At 43.9% G+C, this 27,493-nt stretch overlaps 1 protein-coding gene across 4 annotated transcripts; it reads right to left on the bottom strand.

The window, feature by feature from the left end:
• Positions 1-1,700: 1,700 nt before the first annotated feature.
• LOC105925471 (kinesin-like protein KIF2A) lies at positions 1,701-22,145 on the bottom strand. Of its 4 annotated transcripts, XM_012861341.3 has the most exons (22): positions 21,957-22,145; positions 14,400-14,494; positions 13,655-13,777; positions 12,258-12,312; positions 10,968-11,075; positions 10,721-10,765; positions 9,549-9,649; positions 9,375-9,470; positions 9,232-9,286; positions 8,649-8,811; positions 8,476-8,566; positions 8,293-8,356; positions 8,074-8,165; positions 7,842-7,984; positions 6,251-6,455; positions 6,067-6,177; positions 5,907-5,974; positions 5,561-5,686; positions 4,458-4,605; positions 3,025-3,126; positions 2,793-2,928; positions 1,701-2,719 (listed from the first exon to the last, which is right to left on the bottom strand). In XM_012861341.3, exons 1-22 carry the CDS (start codon positions 22,015-22,017, stop codon positions 2,634-2,636), a joined length of 2,274 nt encoding a protein of 757 aa, XP_012716795.2. In that variant the 5' UTR covers positions 22,018-22,145; the 3' UTR covers positions 1,701-2,633. The 4 variants fall into 4 exon arrangements, with proteins under 4 accessions (XP_012716795.2, XP_012716792.2, XP_021171479.1 ...); XM_012861338.3 differs by lacking the exon at positions 5,561-5,686 and having other exon boundaries at positions 21,957-22,144; XM_021315804.2 differs by lacking the exon at positions 10,721-10,765 and having other exon boundaries at positions 21,957-22,144.
• Between the last annotated feature and the right edge of the window lie 5,348 nt (positions 22,146-27,493).

Here is a 27,493-nt window from a genome sequence, read left to right as displayed (position 1 = left end):
TCTATCACCAACATAGGCCAATCAGCTAACCAGTATTTTCGCCCCTTCCCAAAGTTACTTCAACGGAAGGTTTCCAGATGGATATGCGGAGCAAATCTATCTGGCGGAGTCAGGTAAGTTCAAGTCTAGCTCAAGAACAGTTCTGTGCGTCATTGGGTGGGTTTTATGGCCGAGCAGCTGCATCCAGGCCATTCAAAGGAACGCAAAGCGTCAGCTGCTGCGATGCTGGACTCTGAAGCGGAGCAGACGTGTTCTGAGGATGACCTTGACTGGTCTGCACGGAGTCCAGACCTCAACCTGACGGAACAGCTTTGGGATGATTTAGAGTGGAGATGGAGAACCTTCTCGTCCAACATCAGTGTCTGACCTCACATGTGCTCCAGAACCTGGTGGACCGCCTTCCCAGAGGAGCTGAAGGGTCGTCACATGAAACTGAGGATTAAGGAGGGGCTGTCCCCTTCGTTCATATGCAAATCAAGGCAGGGGATTGAATAGTTTTGGTAATATAGTGTATATCCACTGCATGAGTTTCCTACTAAGCTTAACATGTTGATTTTGTTAAAAAACATCTTAAAACCAACAGCAAGGCCTTGCTAAGTGCTGTTCGGTAAAAATCCTAAAACCTAAAGGAGCATTCCTGAGGTTCAACGCTAAAGCGTCCCAATATATGGGAATTGAAGCGAAAACCACCAAAAAGATCTGGTCTGAGGAAACACACTGGTCCAGTAGGGAGTGAGATTAGGGGTAATAAATGAAACCATTTTACACGTTCAGTAATGAACGGCGTAACAAAGATAGAAGAAATGTGCATGTCTTCTTGGACCAGTTGAAAGCCGAGCAGCAGCGGTTTTGAACAGGTAAATAAGATGATCTGCCAATGGAATAAGACTTTTGCACTTAAAATGGGAACAACTCAACTCCAGACTAACACCAAGAAGACGGCATTCCAGTATCCAGGTGAGATTTTAAAAGAGCAGCAATTCCTCCAAGTTACTTTAGGATATAATGGGGCTCATTGAATGACACCCCGGCTGGAAAAAGCAGTTTTTTATCTTCCAATTTACTCTTAATTTTAATTAATCTGTCCGTTTCTTTAAACCCAATTCAGTTTTCATTTATACAGCTACAATTCACAACAAATGTCTCTAGGCCCTTTGCAAGAAACTATTTAAACCAGAAATACAGTCAATCCAACCAGGCAGACGGATTGAACAATGCAGTCACTCCAGTTTATTGTCCAAACTGGTAAAAAGATCAAAATATCTGGAGATTTCAGCTGTTTTTTCCCCCACATTCTAAATGAATGACAATTCAGCAAGAAATTGTAACAGATATTTTTACAGGTCAGGCTTTAAATGTGGAATCTGAAGAAAAATTAAAGTTGAATGGGTGGATAATACAGAATGATGCACTCAGATCACGGAAGAGGGAACTACACATAATATAGGAAATATAGAAAACTATTTTTTTTTTCCATCCAATCCTTCTAAATACTTCTCCAGGTTGATCTCCAAAATAAATAGTTGCCACAGCTATGAAACTGAACAAAAGATCCTCCTGCATCAAGTTGATGAGCGTGTGTACCTAAAGTGGACAGTAGAGGGCGACAGACCGTCATGAACGCTGGTCTCAGTTAGTTCAGTACAAAATAAAAGCCCACATCCCGTTTTTCTCTCCATTTCATTTTGACCATGGATGGAGTGTTAAAAATATTTTTATTCTATTTAGAAATTCTGGAAAACAGGCACCTGAATAAGATTTGAACCAAAAACAATGTTTTATTATAATTTGCCATAAAACGTGTTTCCTGTTTTTTATTTCTTCTCCCCCCATGCAGCTTTGGCAAAACTCCAATAAAAAATGTACCAAAGGGACCAGGAGAGCGGACCACCTTCACAGGGTCCGTTTTAGTACAATGGAAGATGCTCAGTTTATTTAGAGAACATGTCACACAAGTCATTCAAATTAAACAGCATTTTTTTCTTCTTCTTCTTTTAAACTCCCTCCAGCATAACATCCAGTGCAAACTCTGAGAAACATGAACCGGAGGTGGGGGGGGAGGTCAGTGGTCTTCACTATACACTTATTAACAGTTCTTCTCGGTTCCTTTCTTTTTTGTTTTTGTAAACAGTTACAAACGGGTGGAAAAGGTCGGCGTCGCGGCGTGTCGGGACGCGAGGGAGGAGAGGAGCGACTGAACGAGGAGCTGCGGTGGAGCTCACATGCAGACGAGCAGGAGGCCGACGGACAGCGGCGGCGCGTTCAGCTTTGAAATGAGCTCAACTAGAACCCTCTTCATAAATCCAGTCAAAAGAATTCAGCTCCAAGTAGAAAGAAGTAGAAAAGAAAACAAATAATTTACGGACACAGAATGAAACTAAACATTCGGGGGGGGGGGGGGGGGGGGGGGCACCTAAAGATGGAAGGAAAGTCAGTCCCCCCTCCTAAAACAGCTAACCATAGAGTGAGAGCGCAGTGGCTTCTGTTAGGAGAACAAATACGACTTTTCGGAGCCCGTTGCCGTGTTAAATGTCCTTTTATCGGGTTTTTCCTCCCCCAGCAGCCAGAGTGGTGCTGAGGTTCTAGTGGTTCTGCTTCTGAACGGCTCGCTCCGGGGAACCTGGCCGGGCTGCCTAAAGAGCCCGCGGCCTCTTGGGGTTGATCTGCTTGCTGGCTTGCTCCTCCTCCTGCAGCGTGGAGCGGAACGACTTCACCTTATCTGTGTGGCAGAGGAGGAAAAGACGGGGTCAGTGGGCGCTCAAAGCGAGCTGCGTCCTACGCTGCGGTCGTACCTCTGAGCTCCGTCAGGATGTCTATTTTCTGGTCCAGGATCTGCTCCAGCTGCGTGGCGTACGACTCCACGTCGTAGTCCACCTCCTCCGTCATCTCCAGCAGCACCTTCTCGTCCTCCAGCCACCGGATGGACTCCTGCTCAGAGGCGGAGGAACACGGCGGGAGTCTTAGGAGAGCTGTGGCACAAGGGGGGGGGGGGGAGCAGAATCCCACCGCGCCCGACGTTCTCACCTGGAACACGGCTCTGTGGTCCTCCAGAACCTGCTCCTCCATCTCCACCAGCTGGGACACGGCCTCGTGGAACGTGAAGAGCTGCGGAGACACCTCCTCCTCCTGGAGAATAATAAGTTATAATAAGAACGACTTATTAATAACTGAGTTAATGGAGCTGAGTTACTCTTCCAGTCACCACAGACGACGCGGTGAACGCGGCTAAAGTATACACGCCTTTAAACGCGCTCCCATCCGCCCACATCACAGCCACCAACTACAATGCTTCATGGGACGGAGCGACACGAAGGAGTGCGTCATTTTAAATCAGATGGGAAACCATGCAGGCTTTTACTTTAACAGCCGGGTCTCAGTGGACAGAGTCACGCAGCAGTGGACCGTTTACGGAAGTAGTAACGGATGCAATTGTTACCCGAGGTTTTCAACAAAGCTTCATAAAAAAAAAAGAAAGAACAGGAGCAATGGACACCTGCATCTCCGTGTTATTGCAGCTGTTGAGCAATGGGAGTCGGCCACATTAAGACCACATCATCAGACAAAGAAAGGTGAGAATAAAACAGCCCTGCTGTTAGTGACGGCTGTAGAGAAGTCTGTGTGGACGCGGTGAGATCCGGGACGGTGACGGAAAAGATGGACGAAATGCGAAGGAAATGGAAAAATGTCCAAATTAGTACCACACATGGAGGTGGCATAAATATTTTTTTTTTTTTTGGGTGGGCTGAAAAGATGGGAATTGGGCCGTTCACCTTGCCATGAATAATTCAGATATGGGTCACTAATGGGCAAACGGGTTTGGGCCGCATTTGCCTGCTGTGTGAACGAAGCTTAAACCACGGCGTTGTACCGCAGACCGACGCTGCCGCCGCCACGTGTCACTGTGGGCAGGGTGAGTTCAAGGTGAAGTGGTTCTTTTCAGTTTCACATGCTGGGAAAAAGTTCAGTGTTGGATTTTCTTCCATATTGTGTTCCCTACATAAAAAAAATCACAACTTTGTTTGGCTTTATCTGGATGACGGCCGTCTTCCATTAAAGGCTAAATTTGCGCCGTGACGGCATCCATAAAACGGCTCAGATTCTCCCACCTGAGCCGTGGACCTCCACAGCTCCCCCAGGGCTGCCATGGACCCGTCTGTTAACTTCTCCAGCCGTCTGGGTTAAGTTTGCCGCCGTGCCGTACTCCATTCTCAGACCATGCTCGGTGAAATTTCCAACGCTGGGAACATTTTAGAACCTCACACGGCTTTGAACTGCAGAAAACTCACCAAGGTGGCACTGAGTTGACGGACTATGCAGGGCGCTGTAGGACCCAGTGCTCTGTCCGTTTAACACCAATGTTCTCAGGAACAAAACGAGTGAAATATACTCTCACGACTGTTTGTGCGACTACAAACTAAACCAACGCGTCCCCGTCATCTCCTCTTCAGGTGACTCACATTCTGCTCACAGAGCAGTTTGAGGTCGTCTCTCTGCGGCGAGATGCTCAGCCACTCCTCGTCTGAGACGTCCAGCTGGTTGACGGCGTGGTTGTTGGCTCTTCCTCCCTCCATCACCTGGTTGGGGTCCACGGTCAGCTCCTTCACCCTGTGGGGCATAAAAAAATAAATAAATAAAAAGAGACGACGGTCATGGGGTGCAGCGCTGCTCAGCTGTACTCTGGAGGACAGCTTCTGGTTTATATGGAGGTCGTTATACCAGGGGTCAGAAGCGTTTATTATTTGCACATTAATAATGGGATCATAACAGCAAAGCCGTGCAGGGAGTAAAAAAATAAATAAAAAAAGTCTCAATCATCAGAACATGAGTTATAAAGCTAATAAAAGTCTTAATGGACAGATTTAGTGTCCGTCGAGGCATCATGGAGGTAATGAGGGATTACGGCCGTGTCCCTGACTGATAAACCCACAGCTAATTAACCACGACTGACAAAAAGGGATTACCTGCGGAGAGCTGGCTAACACAAAAGCTCCTCCTGCACTGCAAAAACGTAACTAAAAATAAGTAATATTTTCTTAAAATTAATGTATCTGTGCTTGATTTGAACAGGTACAAGATGATCTGCCAATGGAATAAGACTTTTGCACTTAAAATGGGAACAATTCATCTCCATCATCTAATTTCAAGAGCAGGATGTCTAATTATCTTATTTTAGGGGTCAAAATACTCATTCCATTGGCAGATATTATTTACCTGCTCAAATCTAGGACAAAAACACACATTTTAAGAACATTTTACTTATTTTTAGATCGGTTTTTACAGTAAAAACAGCTAGAAACCAAGCTTTGACCCATGGGACATGCAGACGGCACAACTACCCGCTACAACACACTCCAGAAAACATGACAGGAAGGAGCAGATGGACGCGCGGGTCACTGAAAATAAGATGATGGCGAAGGTGAAAGTGTGGAACTGTAAGAAAAGAAAAGAAACCGAGGAAAATCAAGAGGGTGACACACAGGTGAGGCAACAGATGAGGAGCTGATAGGTGGATGATGGGGGGGGGGGGGGGGGGGGGAGGGGTTAGCGTGCGGTGTTTGACCTGCTGGGAGAGGTCGCAGCAAAGTCATCGAACTCAAAGGTATTGGTGGGCGAATGCTCGGGGCGACTCCCCTGACCGCCCTGGGAGAAGGGGATGTCTGACGGACTAATGCCGAACTCCTTCACCCTGAGTGGCAGCGCCCCAAGGAGCGGAGCGAGGGAGGCGGGAAGGAGAGAAAGAGAGCGGGAAAGAATAAGAAGGTGCAGAGAGAGAGAGAGTCGGAGGTCAGTGAGCAGATCAGACTGACAGGAGCACCAACGGTGCAGAGAACATCCGTCTAAAGCAGAGGCAGCACAGAGTAAATAAAGCGATCCTAGGGGGAGCGCTGCGGCTACGATCCTCCCACCTGTTGGCGTAGCGCAGCGTGTTCAGCGTGTTCTCGCAGGACGTCATTCCAGGAGAGATGGTCGCGATCTGGGATTAAATTGGGTCCGTTCAGATCAGCGGGCTTTAAGCGGAGCAACATCACCGTGGTTTCAGAGTCGATATGCGGATGATAAACTGACCATGCACGTGCGCGAGTTCTCCCCGATGAAGGAGTCCCGGAGGACCTGCGTCAGCTTGCTGGCTCGGAAAGGCGTGTGGGGCTTGTTCCGACCCAGAGCCCGGATACATTCCTGGAAGACAAACAGAGCTGGGAATAGTTCGGACCGCCGACCGCGCCACCAAACCGGGGTTTCCTCCTCAGACCTTCAGGGCCAGCAGGCTCTTGTTTATCTCGGCTCCTTCCAGACGAGTCTGTCGGTCGGCGCTCGACGTGTCGGCGCCTCTTTCGTTCCCCGCGAGGTCGATGAGGGAGAACTTGCCGTGCATCTTCCCCTTCTTGCGAAGGATGATCTGGAATACGGCGTGGCTCCGCGAGGAGTGAGCGTTGGCTGATGTCTGCCCAGATGTTCTAGGAGGAAAGAGGAGGACGGATGTGGGGATAAAGTCCAGAGCGGCTGCTGGGACATAAACCAGGAATGGACCATGGACCATTTCTGCTACAGTGTCTTGTTTCTATCCACTCTCCTCACATTGTAATCAATATGTTTGATTGGGTTTTTATTTGATAGACTGTTTTAACAATGTGCCGTTTTAACTTTCTTCTCACCTGCTCCTCTATCTATAGTCCAGAAAGTCCAGATTTGTATTCTCGAGTCCAAAGCTTGGGTGTTTTAGTGCATCTCCCAGTTATAACTTCTCCCCTCCGAATCAGCTGACTTCTCAAGGCAAGCGGTTGAATTAGATTTGATTTGGGTCAGTTTATGCTTACAATGTAGTAACTTATTCTGAACTGCTTAATATAAGCAACCCTAGATTAAACATATAACAGATTAGGCTCACTATTTGGAAAGAAAGCGGTCCGTCTTGTCTTGCTTTCTCTTAATTAAAGCATATTGACCCTAAGGATCTATTTTCCAAAAAATAAAATAATGCCTTATAAAACCCGCATTTTATAAGGCATTTCTCAACTTGTGCAAAGCCTAAACTGCTAATCTTGTTATCAGCTAACATTGAGGTCCTGGAGGATGATGTGGATGTGAAAATATGAGAGTAAATTATTCTGGGCCTGATAAATGAGATTTAAATGCCCCAAAAATAAATTCCGCCTAACAAAAAAAAGAAAAGAAAAAAACTGTTGTTTACATACAAAACTTCTTACTTTTGCTGTAAAGAAGGAAATGAACACAATACATTGTAATTACAACATCTTGGCTACATCTGTAGCCAGTTTGGTGTCTACGCAACAAGCAAGGGAGAAGATGTTCAGATAAAAAATAAATAAAAAAAATATCCAGGGAGAACCCATGTTTTTTTCGCACAATCTTTGAAATTTGGAACTTATTCTTGAAATTGAAGAAGTGGGATGCTGTTATACATTTGGTAGATACATTTGTAGAGGAATCTCAGATGAAGATCTGGACATATGATAAGTGTCGGCCTCGTCAGCTACAAGAGTGTTATTGTTGCTCAAGTCCCCTTGAGAGGGAGCTCACAGGCTTAATTATGAAAGAATTATAAAGTGTTTACTGCTTAATAACACATCTATAAACTATTCATTAGCCATTTATAAAGGTTTACCCAAAGTGCGTACATATATCTGATTTTATACCTGTATACCGCCATACTTCCACTTCAAAATTCTGACTTATCCTGTGTTGGTCTATCACATTAAATCCAATAAAATGCGCTGAAGTTTGTGGTTTTAAAGTGAATGTGAAAAAAAGCTTCAGTGTTTTGCTCTGGATGAGCTGCAGGGACATTGGCCTCCGCCTCCAACAGCCCAGCTCAGTCCTACCTGCAGCTGTTCCCCACTTCGATGAGTTTCAGGACATCTTCTGTGCATTTGACCTGCTTCTCCTGGAGGCCCACCACCTGCACCTGCTGCTTCCCGTCCTCCAGAACCCTCAGCTTAGCTTTACAGTTCAGCAGGTCGAACACCTGCGGACACAAGCGCCACACAGTCAGGCTCTGCGCAGCGCCGACTTCAGGACGGTCCAGCAAGCCGCCGCCGCGCGTCTCCCCCTTACTTTTCCGCTGTAGATTTCAAAAAAGGTGGCGTACACTTGCAGCTCTAACTTCTTGTAGTTGGGCTTCTTCAGCATGAGGAACACGTCCCGGGCTGCACAGAAGGAAAAGCAACGTCTGCAATTTAAAATCGTTGCTTCATCGAAGCAGTTCCAGAGTTTTCTCTGTTTTAATGAACCAAAAAGGTTAGACTGAGTGCAGAAATGAGGCCCCATGTTTACCCGCCAGCGCGTAAATTCCTTTGGAGCAGTCTTGGTTCTTCCCAGAGAAGTCTCCTCCCATAGTCTAAAACACAGGAAACATTTCAAGACGCATAAATCGGGAGCAAACGTCTCATAAATATCACATCCGTGTTCTTGTGAATATTTGATTCCTCCCCAGTTTGCCTGCCGTGCTGAACTCACGTGTGTTTTACCGCTGCCCGTCTGGCCGTAAGCAAAGCAGGTGGCCATGCCCCGTTCGAAAATGGTCTCCACCAAAGGCCTGGCGGTAAACCTGGAGGGCGAGAGGCGACACAGAACCGTGAGCTCGTCGGCCGAGGCGAGCCGCACGCAAAGAGCCCCGCGGCCTCACCGACCTGTAAACCATCTCGTTGCTGGAGCTGTCGTCGAAGGCGTAGTCGAAGCGGAACGTCTGGTTCTCCAGGTAGCGGGTGAGGTCCACCTTCTGCTTCGGCTCGTGCACCATCACCACGTCTTTGCTGGGGATGGTGATCACGTCCAGATCCTTCATGGTCAGCTCTGGAACCGAGAGGAGGACCGACTCGGTTGGCAGAAAATAACAGAAACGGCGCCTGTGGCGGGAGTATCCGTACACGCAGGACCCCTTTCACTTTTATTCAAGTAGGAGCCGCACTTTTAAGAATACTTTGTTGGAATCTGGAGTTCAAAAGTGTGAATTTGGAGCTAAAAATGTCAATAAAAACATTGTAAAAGGCAGCAAATATTTTTATTCGTCCTGCCTTGGCTTAAGCTCTGGATTTTGGCCATCCTGCATATGCTTTGCTCTAAAGCACTTCACCGCTGCCAGAAGGAAAGATGGTTATTATTATTTTATAAAAGCTTGGTCTCGTTGTGATTCTGCTTCACAAACACAAGGTGAAGTTGGTAACTGCAGCGTGAACAAAGTGCAGAGAGGTTCCCCGCGTTTGAACGCCTCACCTTTCTTGTTGAGTGGTCGTTTCCTCACACAAACACATATTCTGTGCTCTTCGATCTAAAACGAGCAACAACAGACAGACTGTGAGGTTTATCGCCAGTCGGCCATCTTTAAACAAAAGAAAGGAGGAGGAGCTCCTACTCACCACGTCAGCTGTGGTCAGGGGCCGGTAATCCAGACTGGCCCTGAAGTCGCGGATCATGTACAGGATCTCGTAGTTGGGGACGGTGGTGTCCACCTCCTGATCAATTAGAACCAGCATTTAAAACCTAAAAACCTTTGATCTCGACGTGGAGCCGCTGAGCGGACGCCGCTGTACCTGAGCTCTTTTCTCCCGGAGCTCCTGCTGCTGAAGTCGGCGCCGCTCTCTTTTCTCCTGCAGCTTCTCCACCTCCTTCACGCAGTTCGACTTCCTCCTCGCTGCCACCGAGAAAGCAGGAGCAGCAATGCACGCAGTTTTAAAAGCATGTACCGGCAGCTCGTTTTAATTCTTTGCTTCGCTTTCTCCGGTACTGCCGGCCGCTCCCAAAACAAAAAAGGGGGAACCCTCAGCAGCCGAGCAGCAATAATGCAGAGGCTGGCACCATTGAACACTGGCCGCTTTCTCTTCACGGGCAACAAAAGGCCTTTAGAGCGTTTGTAAAGGCCGCTCTTATTACGCCTGCCTTTAATCTGCTCCATCAGACGCAACAGGACTGGGAACAACATCAAAGTCTTGTTTTTAAATCGCTCCTCGTTCCTTTAGAATAACTTCAGCTGAGCGAGATGGTGCCGATAAACCAGTGGCCGACCCCGGAGTTAAACCCCACAGCACCCCCCGCTGGTTAGTGTTGGTTCAGATCAGAAATCATTAGTAACCACAGCAGAATAAAAGGTTAGAGAAATGTGAGTGAAAACCACTTTGGATTTCTGGGGGGGAAAAAATCTGCGATCATCCGGTTGGCCCTGGCCTCCTGCTGTCGCCAGTCCCTCAGAACTTAGACTAGCGGAGCAGGAGGATTAATAATCTGCTCTAATCTGGGAGGAGATGATGAGCTGGGTCAGAACCAGAACAAGAAAGCTGGAGAGGAATGCAGCGCCAACCCTGGGCCAGTTTTCCAGACCAATACAGGGTAGGATGGGGGGACTTATGGGTATAGAAGCAAAAAGACAGGAGGGGGGGAGGTTCCCGTCTTCCTCCTTGTCCATCAGGTGACAGGAAGTGCCTTTCACTGCGGCAGCCGCTGCTGTGTGGCTAACACAGAGCGCTACATGCAGCTTCTCCGTGTGTGACTCAGCAGAAATCAGAGCGCGGCCAAACAGCAGCGCTGATGTCCTCGATTTGCTCCCTAATACCCGGGAAGCTTAACTGGCGCGTGGCTCGGGTTGGGCTGCTTCGTCTCCGCACCACAGCGGTGTAGCGAGTCTAGGGCTCTCACGCTCTATAGGGGGAGATCTAAGACAATCACCATGAAGCACTGAGGTCAGGGGGAACAAGCAGGCCATACATACAAAGCTGTCCAGACTCCTTTCTGGAGATCAGCTGAAGGGCGGATTCTGTGATGAACGTGATCAACAAAACATGGACAAATTAAGCCATTTTCATTCGCTTTGTCCAAAAAAATCAACCAGAGAACATCGTTACAGCTGATACATACAACAGGTTTACGCTTTTGGCAAAAAGAAACTAAGTGGAAATGCTTATTTGCTGCTGATCGCAGCAGTGCTGGATGAGAACACGTGGCTGTGGTCCGTTTACCGTTCTGTTGCTGCTGCTGTGTCTGAAACTGGGTAGGCTGCTGGACCGGAGGAGGCGGAGCCGGTTCTGGCTGCTGAGGCTGTAGAGGTCTGGCTCGGATTGGAATCGCTAAGAGCACAAAGTCACAAAAATGCACATATAGTTCTACTGTATTTATAAAAAAAAAAAAAAAAAAAAAAAAAGTGGAAACAGAAGAATTTCAATCCCAAATGTAAATGCTGCGACCAAAGTTGTTCTTAAAATTCTACTTCCACATTTCTGTGTGTTATACAGAGCAGAGGTTTTGATTGTAGGCACTACGGCTCTTCCCCAGGGGGGCACAGCCTTAAGGGAAACCCTGAATCAGGTTTTTCTACTTTTTCTCTGGGTGTTGAGTGAATGAAGGAAAATGCGAGCGTACACCGCGGCTCACTGAGGCTGTCCATCTAATCTGCAGCTTCTGATTGGACGCTTTACTTACAGGCTACAGCTAAAACTATTTCCTCAAAACGATTCATTTTTTCAAAAACGACACACCCACAAAACGACTAGAGTGGTGCTGAGCCAAAGTATTCATTTTACTGAAAAATAAACATACAGCATATAGATGATTGTTTTAGAAATGTTGACGGTAAATCTATAAATATTTAGTTCTGGTTGGATGCCAGGGTCGACAGCGAAGGATTCTGCACCAATAGGAACAGTGGGCCCAAATCCCGCGAGATCGCAGTAGCTCCGCATTAGCGCTGAGAAATGGCTTCTTCTCTGCGCTACATTTCTCCGATTCAAGTAAACCAAAAAAAGAAGCAAAATGAGGGTGAACATCACCCGAGCTTTTGAGCGTTAAGGAAGCAGAGGGGCTGAGACGCCACGCCGAGGTTGCCGGTTCCCTCCTGGACAGCTAAGCTAAATATTTGCTAACGCTAACCATTATGCTAATGCTACCAGACCTCGCAGCCAGCTGGCAAACAGTACAGTTGAGGGCTGGAAGGAGAGCGGCCGAGCGCGAGTGCGCCACCTACTGGAGGGGATGAGTTAAAACTGTTCCCATGCTACTTCAGCATTTTGAAAGAATTAGGGGAGCATCTGATAACTTCTAGCTGAAATCTAAAAACGCTAACACTGGTAGGAGCACACTTAGTAAAAACGTTTTAGAAACTGTGCATTGTGTTTTAAAACAGTCTCCTGCAAAATTATCTATAATAAACACAAAATAGGACCTCTTGGGAATATTTGTCAGGGGTGGCAGTCAGAACAAGAACCGCCTCCGTAAGTATGCAGCGAACACCATTAACATAATTTGAAGCGAACCTCTGTTGTCCTTTGATGGAGTATCATTTTTGGGAGGTGCTATCGTCCGTCGGTTCTGTAGGTAAAAAAAAAAAGAAAGAGGAGGAAAAACAAAATTAGCTACATGAGATACTGAGAAACCAGGCTCTGCTTTTATGTTGGAACTGGGTTTTTGGTCTCCATGCGGTGGATGGGCTTAGAATCCAGCGGCCTGTTCTCCTGGCAGACGTGACTGACAGCACTGCAGTCACAGAAAAGCTCAGTGCAACTAACTGGAGAACAACTTGGATGTAATTCAGCAACGAATGTATCGTCAGTATTAGTTTGGATTTGAATAAAGCATCAATCTGATTCATCTGGCAGAGCGTTCACTGTGATCCCAAACAAGATTATACAAAATGATCCAAACACAATTTGGACACCCACAGCAGCAAAGTGCTGTCAGGCAACAGTGATCTCATAAAGGGGGTATTTTATTAGAGTATATTTTTTTTTTACTTGTGCCTCGAGTATTGTAACACTGTAAAATAAAATATGTGGGAATTTGAGGCTGGTGTGGGCATAGGTCTGTGTGTAAAACTCAGCTGTGTCTGACTCTTGAGTCTACGTGTAAATCTGGACCTCAAACTGAGCAGTGACCAATCAGAGCGGCAGCAGATGCTGCTCTGGTTCTGAGACCCCGGGAGTCGGCTTTTACCTCGACTGCCCAGCCGTCTTTCTTGCCCACAGAACAAAAAAACAACAACATACTTCTCGTGAGTCGGATATTACTCAGAATGGTTTGCTTATAAAGTGAATCAGTTCGATTACAAAAAGTATAAAACCTTGTAACTATCATATTTAGTCAGTCTGGAAAGTTTAAGTGAAACGTCTGCCTTTGCTCCAGCAGAGCCCAGATAGCTGGCTGGTGTGGTCTTTCTGCAGCAACTAAAACAAGCTCTTACAGTATAAAATTAAATAGTACAGCTTATTTGTGTAACTTCTAAGAAATTCCTACAATATATAAAGGATTGGCACTTACTGCATATTTTTGTTTACATTGCAACTGTCTACTGTTAAATCACTGCTGCACTTTATCCAGAAATCAATTGGAATTTATCCTGTAAATTACTGCAATTAATTACTGCATTTTAATCCTGTACTGTAAATTCACAGCAACGTATCCTGTAGAGTTACTGCAATTTTTCTGAGCTGTATGAAAACGAAATTTCGTTCTGTATTCAGTTCACTCTATGCTTACAAAATGACAATAAAGAAAGTCTAAGTCTACTAGGCAATACCAGCCTAACCCGCTGTTCAGTTCATATAGTAAATGTAACCAAAGGACCTGGAGCAGACCATACTTTCAAGTTCTTTGTTAGTTTTTACTCTTTTTTTTTTTTTTTTTTTTTTTTAATAGTTACCGTTACGATACTCACCTTTGCAATTTTGCTGACTTTCACAGACGTGGGTGTGGGCGGAGGTGGAGTCTCTGGGCTAGGGGCAATCTCCTCATCTGGTGATACGTCTGGATTAAGTGCAAAAATACTCTCCAAATCGATCTGTAGAACAAAACAGATATTTAACCTCAGAGAATACAAAACTATGATCTTATTTACCGTTTAGCAGTTCACAAGGAAACAAGGAATACAATACAAAAAGGCAACAATGAGAAGTGGACCTCAGTGTGATTGAAAGTCTTAGGACTGAAAAAGCAGAAGATCTGATGTGTTTGGAGATATTGCAAAATACAGACAACATGAAAAGACGGCAGAAACTAACATGTTCATCTCCTTTATTTGCATGTATTGATATGACTTAACTATTTCCAGAGTTCTGCTGATCATGAACGGGAAAAAAAAGAGAGTCCAGCACAATAAAGTGGTGAAGTTTACTAAGAATAACCAAACAACAATCTCACCACGCACTAGAAATCTCTTCTTTTGTGATAAACATAAATGCCGAGGAGAGAACGAGCTTCTCGTTAGAAACAGATTCTCATTTAGAAATAAAACAAGCTACGCAGCTTTGCGCACAGACGGTGGAAGTCTGCTGGGACTTCAGGGACATGCGAGCGCCTTTCATAACGGCGGCAGCGCCGGATCGCCTCAGGATGCATTATTCATGGCCAAGGAAAGCTGCAGCACACGCCGCTGCTCTGAGAGGCCATAAACGCGTTTTTACCTCCTTCCCTTTGGTGTCCCCGTTTTCTATCCATTCCACAGTGACGCTCTCGTTGTCCTCATTCATGGACGTCACCATCGCCTGATGTATACGCCCTGTGTGGAAAAACGGAAAGCAGACGGGGTGAAGTCAGGTTTAACCCTGATTTGGAGAGCAGCTCTAAAGATTAAGCCCGGTTTGCTGTTTTAGATCCAGAACATGTTCAACACATTTACAGGGGACATTTTCAGCGTACTGATGAATAACCTGATCGATAAACGGACAAACTCTCCACTTTTTCCTATTATTGCTATAAAACGAAGCAAGCAAACAAACTTTTAGGGTAAAATATGTATTTGGGTTTTAAATTAGAGGTAAAGATGACGCTGCGGACCACCTCTTGGGTTAATCGTTTAACAATAATGAGTTTTCACCAGATAGCAGACGGTGGGGTGACTTTTATGCGGGAGCCACGGTCATGTGGGAGAGCAGGAAAACTAGCTGGGGCTAATTTCAGTTCTTTCAGCTTTCTGAGGTCTGATTAACAACAATTAGAGTCACGGAGGAGGAGAGACGAGCACAGCTGCTGCCGGGCCTCCCTCCGCCCTGCGCTGAAACAAGAGCCGCTCCGGCCCTCGCCTCTGGATCCGACGGCACGCTGTGTGCTAGGGCTGGGTATCATCTAGGATGAGCCGATTCGATACGATTCTCGATACACAGCTCACGATACGATACGATTCTCGATACATAGCTCAGCTTGATTTGATTCCAATATCGATATTTATTACTTTGAATTAATGCTCAGTGATTCAATCACCAAAATCAGCCAAATATTATGTTTATGTTCTATTTATTGATCACAGACATATTAACCGGAAAATAAAGTGCATTTGCTTCAATGCATTTAACGTGTCACAGAAACCAAAAATGTGCCCAAACATCTAATTTTAGGGTCAAAGGAGCTTCTAAAATCCTGTCGGCCGTTCCACAAATTCGTCTCACTCGCTCTCCTTCACTGTGAACTGTAATGGTTGCGCTGTAATAACGCCCCCTAGGGTCTTCGGTTCTCCACAATCACTATCAAGCTATTTCTGGATAATGTTCACCTAAACTAGTGCACTTTCACATCTCCCACAGGTGCTGGGTCCCAGGTATTAAGTGTTCACTTATATACAGTAATCTTGTAATTTATTTATTTATTTATTTATGTTCTTTCACTTTCTTTTTTCAAATATCACATTACACATGTCAGCTTACATAATAATATATATGTTTTAGCAATGGCATCTAGGTGTTATTCGAGTGTATCTGTTGCTTTATGTCTGTTGGTTGTGCTGTTCTTTTTGTGTCTCTTTCCAGGTGATGGAGCAGACAAAGAAGGTTTTATCATTCTCTCCCTTTTATCTCCTCTTTCTTTCACCTCTACTCTTTTTTTTCTTTTCTTTCACTTTTTGTTCTTCCTTTACTCTCCCATTGTCATGTCCATATAATTTGAAATTCTCCTTGCAGGAATCATAATAAAGCTATTTACAAGCATAAATCAAGTGGAGCACTATGGCGAAAGCCGATTGCTCCACTTGTAAAAGCAAAATCTGTCGAGCTCTATCTGGCATTGAGACATCAATTCCTATTGCCATATTGCTAGACAGGACACTGGGAAAAAAAAAAAAAAAAAAAAAAAAAAAACGCCCCCTAGAGGTTGGGAGGTATATCGATATTGAAAGCCAGAATATCGATATTAAATCGTTTTTAAAAATATCGATATTAACCTTTATATCGATTTTTATGCACAGCCCTACTGTGTGCCGCCCCCCTGCTCCGGGCTTCATCATCCACATAAAGCTCAGAGGCCAGCAAAGAAACGCCGGTTTCTCCAACACAAGAAAAACAGGATCCACTTGTAATCTCCCGTCTCCGTGTACTGGGGACTAGAATTAGGCTCTCTAAAAACCACTAATCCTATATTGTTTTCTTTAAGATCTGATAAAACTGGGCCGATTATATTTTCTGGTTGTGTTGTTGCTTTCTGCCTCTGCTGGGAAGCTGTTCTCTGACGCGGCGTCATCACGTCCAGCAGGGAGAAAAGACCTGCTAGTGATGTCCAGAGAGCCGCCTCATGCCTTCACCACAGCAGGCTCAGACGACAGCCATTCTCTCTGGAGACGCATTGATCGGTCGCGTTTCCAGCGTCTGCAGCTCACAGGAACCAGGAAACGGGGCCGTAGAAGCCCGGCGTGGCCTCACTCCACCGGCTTCCTGTCCGCCACGGGCTTGATGGGGTTTTTATTGCCGTTTTGAAAAGGTTCCTCAGTGTCTGGCTCCAGCTGATCTGCGGGATCTTTTACAGCTCGAGGTTTTAGATGTTCTGAGATCCAGACCGCTGGTGAGCTCCGACAACAACCTGTACTCTGACTCGGCCGAAGCTCAAATCAGCATTTTATTCACTGCCAGGTTAGGCTGGTTTACAGATGGAGGTTTTGATTGTTAAATGCATTTCACGGCTCTTGGCTGTGCTCCTTTTATTTGTATAAAGATCTTTATCAATAAAGCCCACATTGACGGTCACTTCTAACCTGGATGCTACTCCAATCCCAGAGAAATGGCTGGTCTTTGATGCCAGGATGAAAAACACTCCCCCAGATCTTACTTCTTTACGTTTGTCAAAGTCGTTCTCTGTAACTTATTGAGCCAGATAAATAATTGTTATAAGGACTAGAGTCTGTGGGCAGCGATCTGAGTCTCAGTCGAGTCTGAACTCTCTGTTTATGCGACTTCAGCCCAATCCTTGCTCCCCAAGAGCAGAGACACAGGTTCTCTCTGGGCTGCAAGAACGTATTTTAAACATATTTACATCCCCAACTATGTGGCGTGCGTGTTTGTTTTTAAGACTTTCATGTATTTTCTTTTAGCTAGACAAAAAGATAAACAAATCACCCAACCAAAAAAGCAGCCAGTATAAACCTAATTAGTGGGTGAAGTAGTTTTCCCACCTTTGTGATCTGATTGTGTAGCGTACTGCTTTATAATTCATCTGGTCACCATGTGAACAGAGCCTCCAACAGGTTTCAAGCGCTCAGCATCTGTTGCTCTCTGACCGACACGGTTACACCTCCACGCTCCAGACAGACGCGCCGCGGGGAAGCAGCACATTACGGCTTTTAAAGCCGTTTCTCTTAAAGCTAAAAGCCAGAGTTTTATGGAAATCATCCAACATTTTAGATGCATTGTTTGGGGCTAACAAACAGCTTAGAAGTGCCAGATAATTAGCTTAGCTATCTTGCAGTAAATGACCCTTTATTTGGAACCGGCTCTACATTCATGAGCACATGCCTCTTGATTTCACATAAAGCTGATAAGTTACTGAGCAAATCCATTTGCATTTATCATTTTTCTCTTCATTCACGTGTTTCTTAATCCAGTCCGTTGTTTAATAGTGCTTTTCTTTGTATTCTGTGCAGCCGCTGCAAAAACATCCTAAGCTCTAACAACATGACATGGATTTTCAGAGTTTGGCAACGATAAACAAGGTTGTTATTTTTAAAAAAGAAAAATTGAAGATAAAAATCACATGGTTTAGTGGATGTTCTGCTATGAAGCTGGGATGGAAACAACAAGACTTCCCCCAGGCACCACTGCCAGGCAGACAGGCTTCTGAAGGGCCCGGCGCTCCCGGTTAGCCCCGGCCATGAAGGCACCTGCACTACTCCCTCCAGTCTGCAGCAGAGACTCGGACCACGTCACTCTGTAGCCAGACAGAGAAAAGTCCCTCAGGTAAACTCTGCAGGTACGACTCCGGGGTTGACCCGGACTCATTTGCACACAAAGTGATTCTGTCAGTTTTGTATATCGTTGGATTTATGCGTTTATCCTACACTGCTTGCAATACCACTGCACTGGCGTGTCTAGAGTTGTCAAAAATTGATGTTTATATATAATCAATACTTAAAAACTCCTTATTCAAAGACACTCATTTGCATAAAAATCATTTTTAAAACTGACCCCCTCACATCAGTCCCTGATTCCCTGCAGCCGCTCACCCCGACCCAAACACTGAGCCGCTGCTGGAAGTTTTAAACCTGGCCAACATGGCGAGTACATCCAGGAGAAAAAAAAAAAGCAATCCTCTTTAGTTGACAAGACAAACACGAAAATGTGTCGCTTATGAGGTACTTTCCTTATAAGCAGAGGTGGGTACCAGCTAGTTGCATTTACTTGACTGTTTCTTTTAACAAATTTTACTTTTAGGAGTAGTTTTACTGAACTGCACCTTTTATTGTACTTGAGTAACAGTATCGCTACCCATACTTGAGTAGAATGTTACTCAACCCACCTCTGCCTTTGAAGCAGACAGACAGGAACAGCGCTAAATGCTGAAGAATACCACAAGCTAGCTATGCTAACGCTACAAGATAACATTCCTCACTGATGTTTGATAGCAACATAAAAAGTCAGTAAAGCTCCTGTATCTGCTACAGTGCAGTAGTAAAAGTCTTGGACGACATAAGCTAATGCTAGCTGTTCAAATATTAGCTTCACAGACACAGACGGTCCAGTGGTGAGGTTCTGTCGGTCTGAGCTCCCCCATCAAGTTGCACTTCCCAGGTCCAAAGCTTTAGATAGCGCAGCGTTCTAAATCCTTCAAATGGTTCGTTCTACTTCTGTACGATTTACTTCAGGTCAGTCGGCTAATAAATGGTGAAGTAACGAAACAAACCAGTGCGCTGCTGTCCATTGTTCTGTTTAGCTGTAGAGCTAGTGGAGGCTAATGTGGGCGATAATAACACAGGTTATGGTGAAGCCAGACTGAAGATGACAATTGGAGAAGAAAAAAGTAGGAACCCATAGCTCCCTAATCTGCTGCTGTAGTTGATGTAAAGAAAATATTATGCAAAATTACCGCAAAGAGAGAAATTGTGCAGGACTGCTGCTGAATATATTTGCAAGGAAAAGATCTTTGTTTATACTGTAAAAAAATTATTTTTATGCCCCAGATCGATGTCTGTTTTAAAACACAGACATGTTAGTATAGAATGATCCTTTATTTGTCCCTCAGGTGTAAAATGTACTTGTACCAAAAGCAAATATACAGGCAAGGATATTAACACTTTTACTGAGTGGAATCTTGTCTACTGCTTTGCCAAACAGGGAAGTGACAATTAAATTATAAATTTTTCTAAACAAAGGCTGAAATGCTCCCTACTTATTGGTTTTGCCCTATTTGAGGAAGTTAACATATTGTCATTATCTAACCAATCATAATGTTTTGCCCTCAACTGGAAAGACTTCAGTGTCTTCAAACAATGTTGCAACGGTATTGAATACGGTTTTTGTTTTGGTATTGTGGAAATTTTAGTATCATGACAACATTTGGTCTGGCGTGTCACATAAGTACCAAAATATGGCATTTTCATGTAGTGAACATTTTGCAGAGATCAACTGCAACGCTTCAAACAATATAAACGGGTCTATACAAATTTAAGGTACAAAGACAACCCTTGTTATAGTTTTTGGCATAGCTTTGCCAATTCTAACAATTTTAATCATTACTTTGTGATCGTCAAAGTCAAAATGACCTGAACAAGTAATGTTGAACCCTCTATACATCAAACTCTCGGTCTGATCGTCTTCACCCGCACAGTTTCTCAAGGAGGATTAACAACAGACCACAAAACAGTGCATCACTCTCTGTGTTGGAATTTGCAAAGTCACTTGCCGCCATCATATATATTAATATGTATTTTATATTCGATCCTTTCTATTTTATAATTACATTGTATTTTATGATTGTGTACAGCACTTTGGTCCTGTCGGTGTATAAAGTGCTTCATAAATAAAGTTGGTATGGTATGGTATCGTGTTTACTGTCATTCAGTGTTAAATTCTGCTGCCTTGTTTTACCTCTTACATCTGAATTAACAACATGCAGATTTACTCCATAGGTTGATTTGAATCGTTTATTAAGTTATATATTAACTATATATTAAGTAGGCCTGTCCCATTCAGGGTTTTCTCCCACCCCCTTATAATTTACGTATCTATTGAATAGGAAAAAGTTAATCTGATCGTTTAGTTTCAAGGGAAAATTGGAAGATGCTGATCTCTGGCCAAATGATTGGTTACTTCTCACATTAATATATATATATATATATATATATATATATATATATATATATATATATATATATATATATATATATATATATATATATATATATATATATTATTATTTTTTAATCACGTAGGCAAACCAATAAACACTGATAAACTGTCAGCTGTTTCTTTGGTACCTGCTGTTTTTTCCCCCCAGCCTTGCTTTATAAGAGGAATCCTCGTGAAATGGAAAATAAAGCAGGGGTGGATAAGCGAGAGTCCTGGCAGAGAGAGGAACAGATGGGGTGGAGGCTAATAGCCTGAATCTGGCTGGAGTCTGGACCAGCCCTGCCACGAACCCTCAGAGAGAGAAAGGGAGGGCAATCCCTGTCCTGGACCCAGACAGCTACAAGCAGAAAGGAGACAAATGTACTCCCCTCTCTCTCTGCCATGAGAAAGTGTCTTGGCTGAATGGGGAAATCCAGGACGTGTGGTCCTGAGAACCATACCAACCACTCTGTGCAACACTTGAACGCTGAGAACAAAAAGTTTGCTGGAGTCCTCCCATTCATTGCATGCAGGTTTTGGTTTTATTTTACCGTGGTGTTCATGCAACATTTCGCCCTCCTGGTTTTGAAGAGACATCTTGCCAGACGCAACTTAGTTTAAAAAAAAAAAACAGGCCCTGTCGTCACCTTTGATCTACATGTGAAACGCAGGTGTGTCCAGGGGTGAACGCCTGTCTATTGTCTAGTCAGTGCCTAAAATGACATGACAACGTTTAGGGAAAATGAATAAAACGCTATAAGCCCAGTAACGTTCGCCCTAACAACGAACTCCTGTGCTTACACCTTTTCTGACCCAAATGAATAAATATGACGGTCGAAAACAGGAGAAGCCGCTGTAAAATAAAAGCTTCAGTTTGAACCCACAGCAACTGCGGATGAAGCCGGGAAACAGTCCGGTTAGCCGTTAAGCTAACCGTCAGCTAATGCCGCTCTCAGCAACGGTAACAAGTTAGCTAGCCTAGCTTGTTGGAAATAAAATATATAAACATATCGGTCAATGAAGTTATTATGACGCTAAGAAAATTTTAATTTAATTATGACGATATTGCCATTTTGTAACTGTTTTAATTGTGTGCATTTGTTTGTTTTTTTAATCGAACCATTGCAATTTACTAATGCCGGTAATAATGTCCTAAATCGACCCAGACGTTTGCTAACAAAGATAAGCCTCCTCCATCCAAATGCCAAGGCCGGGCTTGAAAGTCGCCGCTGCCAGGCTGTCCTGCCCTGTCCTGGCGGCTTATGTTTCCCGTCTGGACGCTGCTAATGCTAATGCTAACGCGAACGTTAGGCTCCGCGGCCGGGGCTGGGGGAACAACGGTTGCTATATTCAACAGACCCGCAGCGACAAAGATCTCCAAACAAATAAGTCCGACAAGAAGAAGAAGAAAAAAAAAGAGTGGCCAGGGTGGGAACTTACCATCACTCCGCTTAATCTCCACATAAGTACCGACGACTATCTTCCCAAAGGTCGACGCCATTCTACATCCCTTAAAAAATAACAAACACAAGACTAGAGACTTGATTCAAGCCGGGCAAAAGCAGCGCCTTTGGCTGTTTTGGGTTTGGGAGGAAGATGCAGGGTTAGCAGCAGAGGGAGCATTACGTAGCTATTTCCGGCTGGGACTTTCAAAATAAAACTCGCAGCACAGTTGGCCTCTGCATTAATGAAGTTTAGTCTCTCCCCCTGAAGTTTGACGTTTATTTGTATAGATATATACATACACAATAGATAGATAGATAGATAGATAGATAGATAGATAGATAGATAGATAGATAGATAGATAGATAGATATAAGTATGTATATATGTTTATATATATATATAGACCACTATGAATGTAAATAAGACACCATTTGCCCATTCCTATTTCCTTTTTTTGTATTTTTTGGTATTCTTTTTGATCCATTGTATATATGAAGATTCACTGTATATAACTGAATGCACCTTCCCTACTCTGCACCTCCTTGTATGAGCCGATGTGACGAGTGAATTTATCCATTGTGAGATCAATAAAGACTATCTTATCTTATCATAGATAAGATAAGTGGCAAGTCAATGTGGAGTCCAAATGTTGGCATGCATCTGTGCAATGACACTTTTGGGGAATTTAAAGCAATAGGTTTTGCTTCTTTGGGGTATAGTTAAATTTCTCCATCGACAGCATTCAGGACTTTCTTCAACAAACAAGGTGTGTTTTTTTCTCTCCCATGGCTTCATAAGGTCTTTTTGAAGATACATATCTTTAAGATTGGCATGTCTGTCAGCTCCCTACCAGCTGTATGTATCATGTAAACCAGCACCACTGGCTCATGTGACCGCAATATCAACGAGTAAAGCGCACTTCGCTTTGAGTTAATTTCTGCAGCTTCTACACTAGTTTGTAGACTCTGATCCCACCCATCAGTCCGGTATTCAACAACACAGTCAGCACATGCCCTGGACTGCAGTTCAGCACCTTGGCCTCCAGAGCCTGCTTGAACTGCTGCTGCTGGTCGACATCAGCTGAGTCGATGCTCACCAGCGACGCATGGTCTGACTGACCGCTGTTTTTCTGGCTCAGGGGTCCAGGGGCCAGCATCTGTTAAATATGTTCCTCTAACATGGCCGAAAAGCTGTACTAGCTCATCAGTGTGTAATCAAGCTGTGCAGCATTCATTTGATTTAGACGTGCTGAACCAGGGTAACATCTAAAACACACCGGATACCGGCCATTAAGGACCGGCTTTGGAGACTACTGATATAGTTGCAGGAGGTAATATCACTAATCCGACAATACATGAAAAATAGAAAGCATTGGCAGAAATGTAAATGTCTTAGATAACGCCTCCGTGGCAGCTACACAGACAACAGTGTCCGGATGGTTCTGGAGCTCGATCAGTTCAAAGCCCTGCACTTTATTCATCCTGTAGGCTCTGTACATCCTTCCTTACATTCAGGTAGCAAAGATTTTAATCTGTTAAAGGGGCAGAACATTATCAAAGATGCAGCGGCATTAGGGAAATGCAGGAGCAGCGCAGAGGAGCAACAGAGCTTCATCTGAAACATTTCAGACCTTTAGTTCAAGGCTCCAGCTGAGCTTATGAGTCATCTGGAGACTGACTGCTTCTCTTTCTGTCCACAAGTTTGAAAACTTTCAATAACTTCTACAAAACATTGCCAACAGTTGCACTCCTTTGACCTGGGTAAATGTAGTTTTATTAGTTTTGGCTGTATACTATTAAACGCGGAGGAAATAAAAGCAACCTGGAAGTGAACGGAGCATGGGAGAATTTCACTTTCAGCTTATGGATTTAGAAACAAGTTCAGAGAATCATTTAATAGACGTTAGGGAAGTTTCTGCTAAAGTATTTGCTTGGTTCTTCTTCTAACCAAAACAAGTAAAACTTGTCATCTACCGTTTAAGTGGTTGTCTTTGTTTTACGAGTGTCACTGTGCAGTCCTTTTAGGTGGCTGTGATGTTTACAAAGTGAAACTAGAAAAATGTGCCCGGTCTCTTGAACTTTCCTGTGTTACTGAGCGTTGGGGGAGTCGGTGGAGTCAGGGGGAAAGATGCTTGAGAGGGGGACACCTCATCAGGACCTTTGATGAGAGCGATTGCTCTCAGCTCACTGGGTGGGTGTGTGAGTCAGATGAGCGGTTCATAATTAAGTACAGTTTCTGTGTACTGTCTGAGCATTATTTGATTTAACTATTTTACTCAGTTTTTATTTGAAATCAGTTACTGAGTAAAAAAAAGTAAAAAAATAAATAAAAATAGACACAAAAAAACACTGGAAACAACAACAATGATCCACCGGCTGTGTTTGTGGTCAGAGTTATCAGATCTCAACATGGAAGGCACATCAATCAGACCTTATTGATGCTACCAAAAACACATCAACTACAGCTGAAGTTGACCACTAAGACAAAGAAGAAAACCCATGGCCATACTTAAGAGGCCCATTTAACATTGAGTTCAAACAAGGCAACAGCTTTATAATGCAATCTCTGCATTTATGCAATATCTGCATGTAAAACTCAACATCAATCCTAAGCAAGCATGTGAAGGTGAGAAGAAAAGGTTTCAGAGTCTAGTGTAAATCTATGCTAATTTTTCTTGAACAGTGGTACTTGACATCCATCAATCTATCTTCCTATATGCTTTATCCCTGTGGGGTGGTGAGGGGTGCTGGTGCCTATCTCCAGCATTTAATGGGCGAGAGGCGCTGGACAGGTTGCCAGTCTGGGTACTTGACATGCTCATGCTTTTTTTTTCTTTTTTAACCAGATGTAATCTAAAGCTAAGTAAAGCATCATTATCACTAACCAGGTGTCATCTAATTGCACATCTAAGACTCAATAAGTGAACAGGATCTGGTTTATGTTGATGGCTATGACCATGTAAACATGCTAAATTATATTTTAACAGTTAATGTAAATATCTGCTTTACCTCCAGAATATTCATGTCATGTGTTGACATTTGTATCTTTATTTAGCATTTTCATTAATAAAGGAGCTCCTTTAACTATAAAACAGTTTGAGACCAATAGCTCCTCTTTTCCTTTGTGAAATGCACTAGAGACTTTTCTTCTGCTTATAAAGAAGTAACTAAGTAACTTTTACTTAAAGTAAAGATTTTTTGAGGCGCTTTTTACTTTTACTTGAGTAACATTTTAAACTGGTAATTTTACTTGTATTTAAGTACAACTTTTATTAAAGTTACTGTACTTTTACTTGAGTACATCATTTTTGGTCCTCTTTCCACCTCTGATGAGTTCTGGGTTTGGGATTGCAAAGGGTCTCAGGAGATGAAATAGATTCACGATGGCTTGTATGCTCTTTGGCCAAAGTGTAAACTCTCAGTTTCTTAAATATGAGCTCTCCTTTAAGCTGTTTGAGGAACACACACAACAGTCGATGACTAAAGCCAAGACGACCACGCCTGCGGTGTTCAGAGGTACCCTGTGAAAACAATTGAGTCCCTGATCCAACGTTGCTTCCAAAGAAGCAAATATGTTTTATGTAAATTATAAAAACTGTTCTCAGGTGATAGTCCTCCAGGATTTTTGAAGGCCTTCCCTTAGCTGTGCGTGTTTACACATGGCCCATGGATAGACAGGTGACTACACCCTGTGACTCCTGGGATGGGCCCCACAAACCCTCACGTCCGGTCCATCTTGTTGGAGCCTCTGGGCAGACACAGGCAGTAACATTTGCAGGCTTCTCGGTGGAGAGCAGTCTTCTACCCCCATTCTTGCTTACAAAATTTCAGCCATATTTTGATTACACGGGTGCCCGTAATTGGTTATAAACTCAGACGTGAAACCTCTTCTTGACATTTCCTCGTCCTCCATAGGGCTGTAAAGGAGTAAAAACAGCCAACGTGTGACTAAATAAGGGAGAATAAGGAGAAATTACCGAATGAAGTAAATTATTTTACAGTTCACAATTGTTCAAGACAATGACGTCAGTCTTGAACGCATGCGACAAGAGGGGATGGATATTGACACCCTCTTGTGGTGACTCAATGGTATAGCAGCTTCATTTGTCAGAGTAAAAAAAAAACAAAAAAACGACCAAACAAATAAACAAGACATCCACAGCACCAAAGACTATAAGTGTATTTCTCCGCTGTCTGTCACACAGTGAGTCAAACCAACACAGGGGAAATTAAATGCCTACTTTAAAAGTTTTCATGACCGCTTGAAACGACGACTTTAAATTATGAGATATAAAAAAAATCTCAAACATTTGTTTTGTTCTGGTCTGACTTCATGATTTTCACTTTGTCATGAGAGAGGCTGAGGTTGAACATAATGAAAGTAGTCTAAGTCCAACATACGGCCATCAGAGGGTTACATACATGCATCATGGGCATGAATGTGATGTTAACTCTGGACTTTTAATGATGGGTTTGAATCATTATTTCCCCAGGGCTGAATGATGACCCAACATGTCACTGCAAAAGCTTTATAAAGCAATAACTAGGTACAAGTGTGAATGCAAATTTTCTCTGTCCCAGAATGTGTCACTGTTATACACACACGCTCAAATTTGCACAGACACCCCCACAAATGTTTAATTGCCACTTAGCAAGTTGTAGAGACCCGACACACTATTGGAGTGATCGTTAAGTTTCTGTCACACGAGGTGAGGTTCAAGCAGCACCAAACAACAGACCTGAACTCGGATATCACATAATGAATACAAACATTTTAATATTAAAGTAAAAATCAAAATACAGCAGACATGAGGATAACAGCACGATGAGCATGAACAGAGAACGGACCACAAGAAGAAATCAGAAGAAAGCACCAATGAGCTAGGATAACCAGAGCGCTTCTGTGCAGAGTGTGGAGAAAGGCATGGCAAAACGGGTAATAGCAATCAGGTGGAGATGATGCTAGACAAGACAGAAACCCCGATATGTGAGTCAGACACAGTGTTTGACTTTAAAATCCTTATCAGTAAACTGAATCTGGCAAAGGTTAACCACAAGCAGAAGTGAGCAGATTCTGACTGAGCTGATGAAGGCTGCTCACGGCAGGAGATGACAGGCAGGACAGCACTCAGATTGAGACAGGTCCGTGAGGCTGCCTGGCTTTGGTCATTAACAAACAGACAGATGATGTGCAGACAGAACCGTTGGGGTGTGGCAGGGTTGGTGGTTGCGAAACAGTCCAGGTGTGTCCAGAAAACATAGAGGCGACGAGATGTCCGACAAGGACAACACAAGACGGACAAAACCCAAACCCAAAGCGCTTTAAACTACAGTAAATCATTCACCTATTCACGCTCACATTCACGCCCTGATGTTGGTGAGCTATGTCAATAATTATTCAAACTGTATCATGTTATAGGATAAAGTATGAGTTATGTTTTTTTCCCTCCCACCTTCCTTTTTTGTGGCCTCTATCTTTTCACAGAGTAATGGCAGCGCCATGTGGGCACCGTGTAAGGCAGTTCCTTGGCAG

Source organism: Fundulus heteroclitus, chromosome 12 (genome assembly GCF_011125445.2).
Source record: "Fundulus heteroclitus isolate FHET01 chromosome 12, MU-UCD_Fhet_4.1, whole genome shotgun sequence".
Classification (NCBI taxonomy): Eukaryota; Metazoa; Chordata; class Actinopteri; order Cyprinodontiformes; family Fundulidae; genus Fundulus; species Fundulus heteroclitus.
Note: the sequence above shows the minus strand (reverse complement) of the source record. Positions and strands in the feature narration are given on the sequence as shown.

Coding starts and splice junctions, on each gene's coding strand:
- LOC105925471 (XM_012861341.3), bottom strand. CDS start 22,017: ATGGCGTCGACCTTTGGGAAGATAGTCGTCGGTACTTATGTGGAGATT. Junction 13,778..14,399: donor GGGACACCAAAGGGAAGGAG/GTAAAAACGCGT, acceptor TTTGTTCTACAG/ATCGATTTGGAGAGTATTTT. Junction 2,720..2,792: donor CATCCTGACGGAGCTCAGAG/GTACGACCGCAG, acceptor TCTGCCACACAG/ATAAGGTGAAGTCGTTCCGC.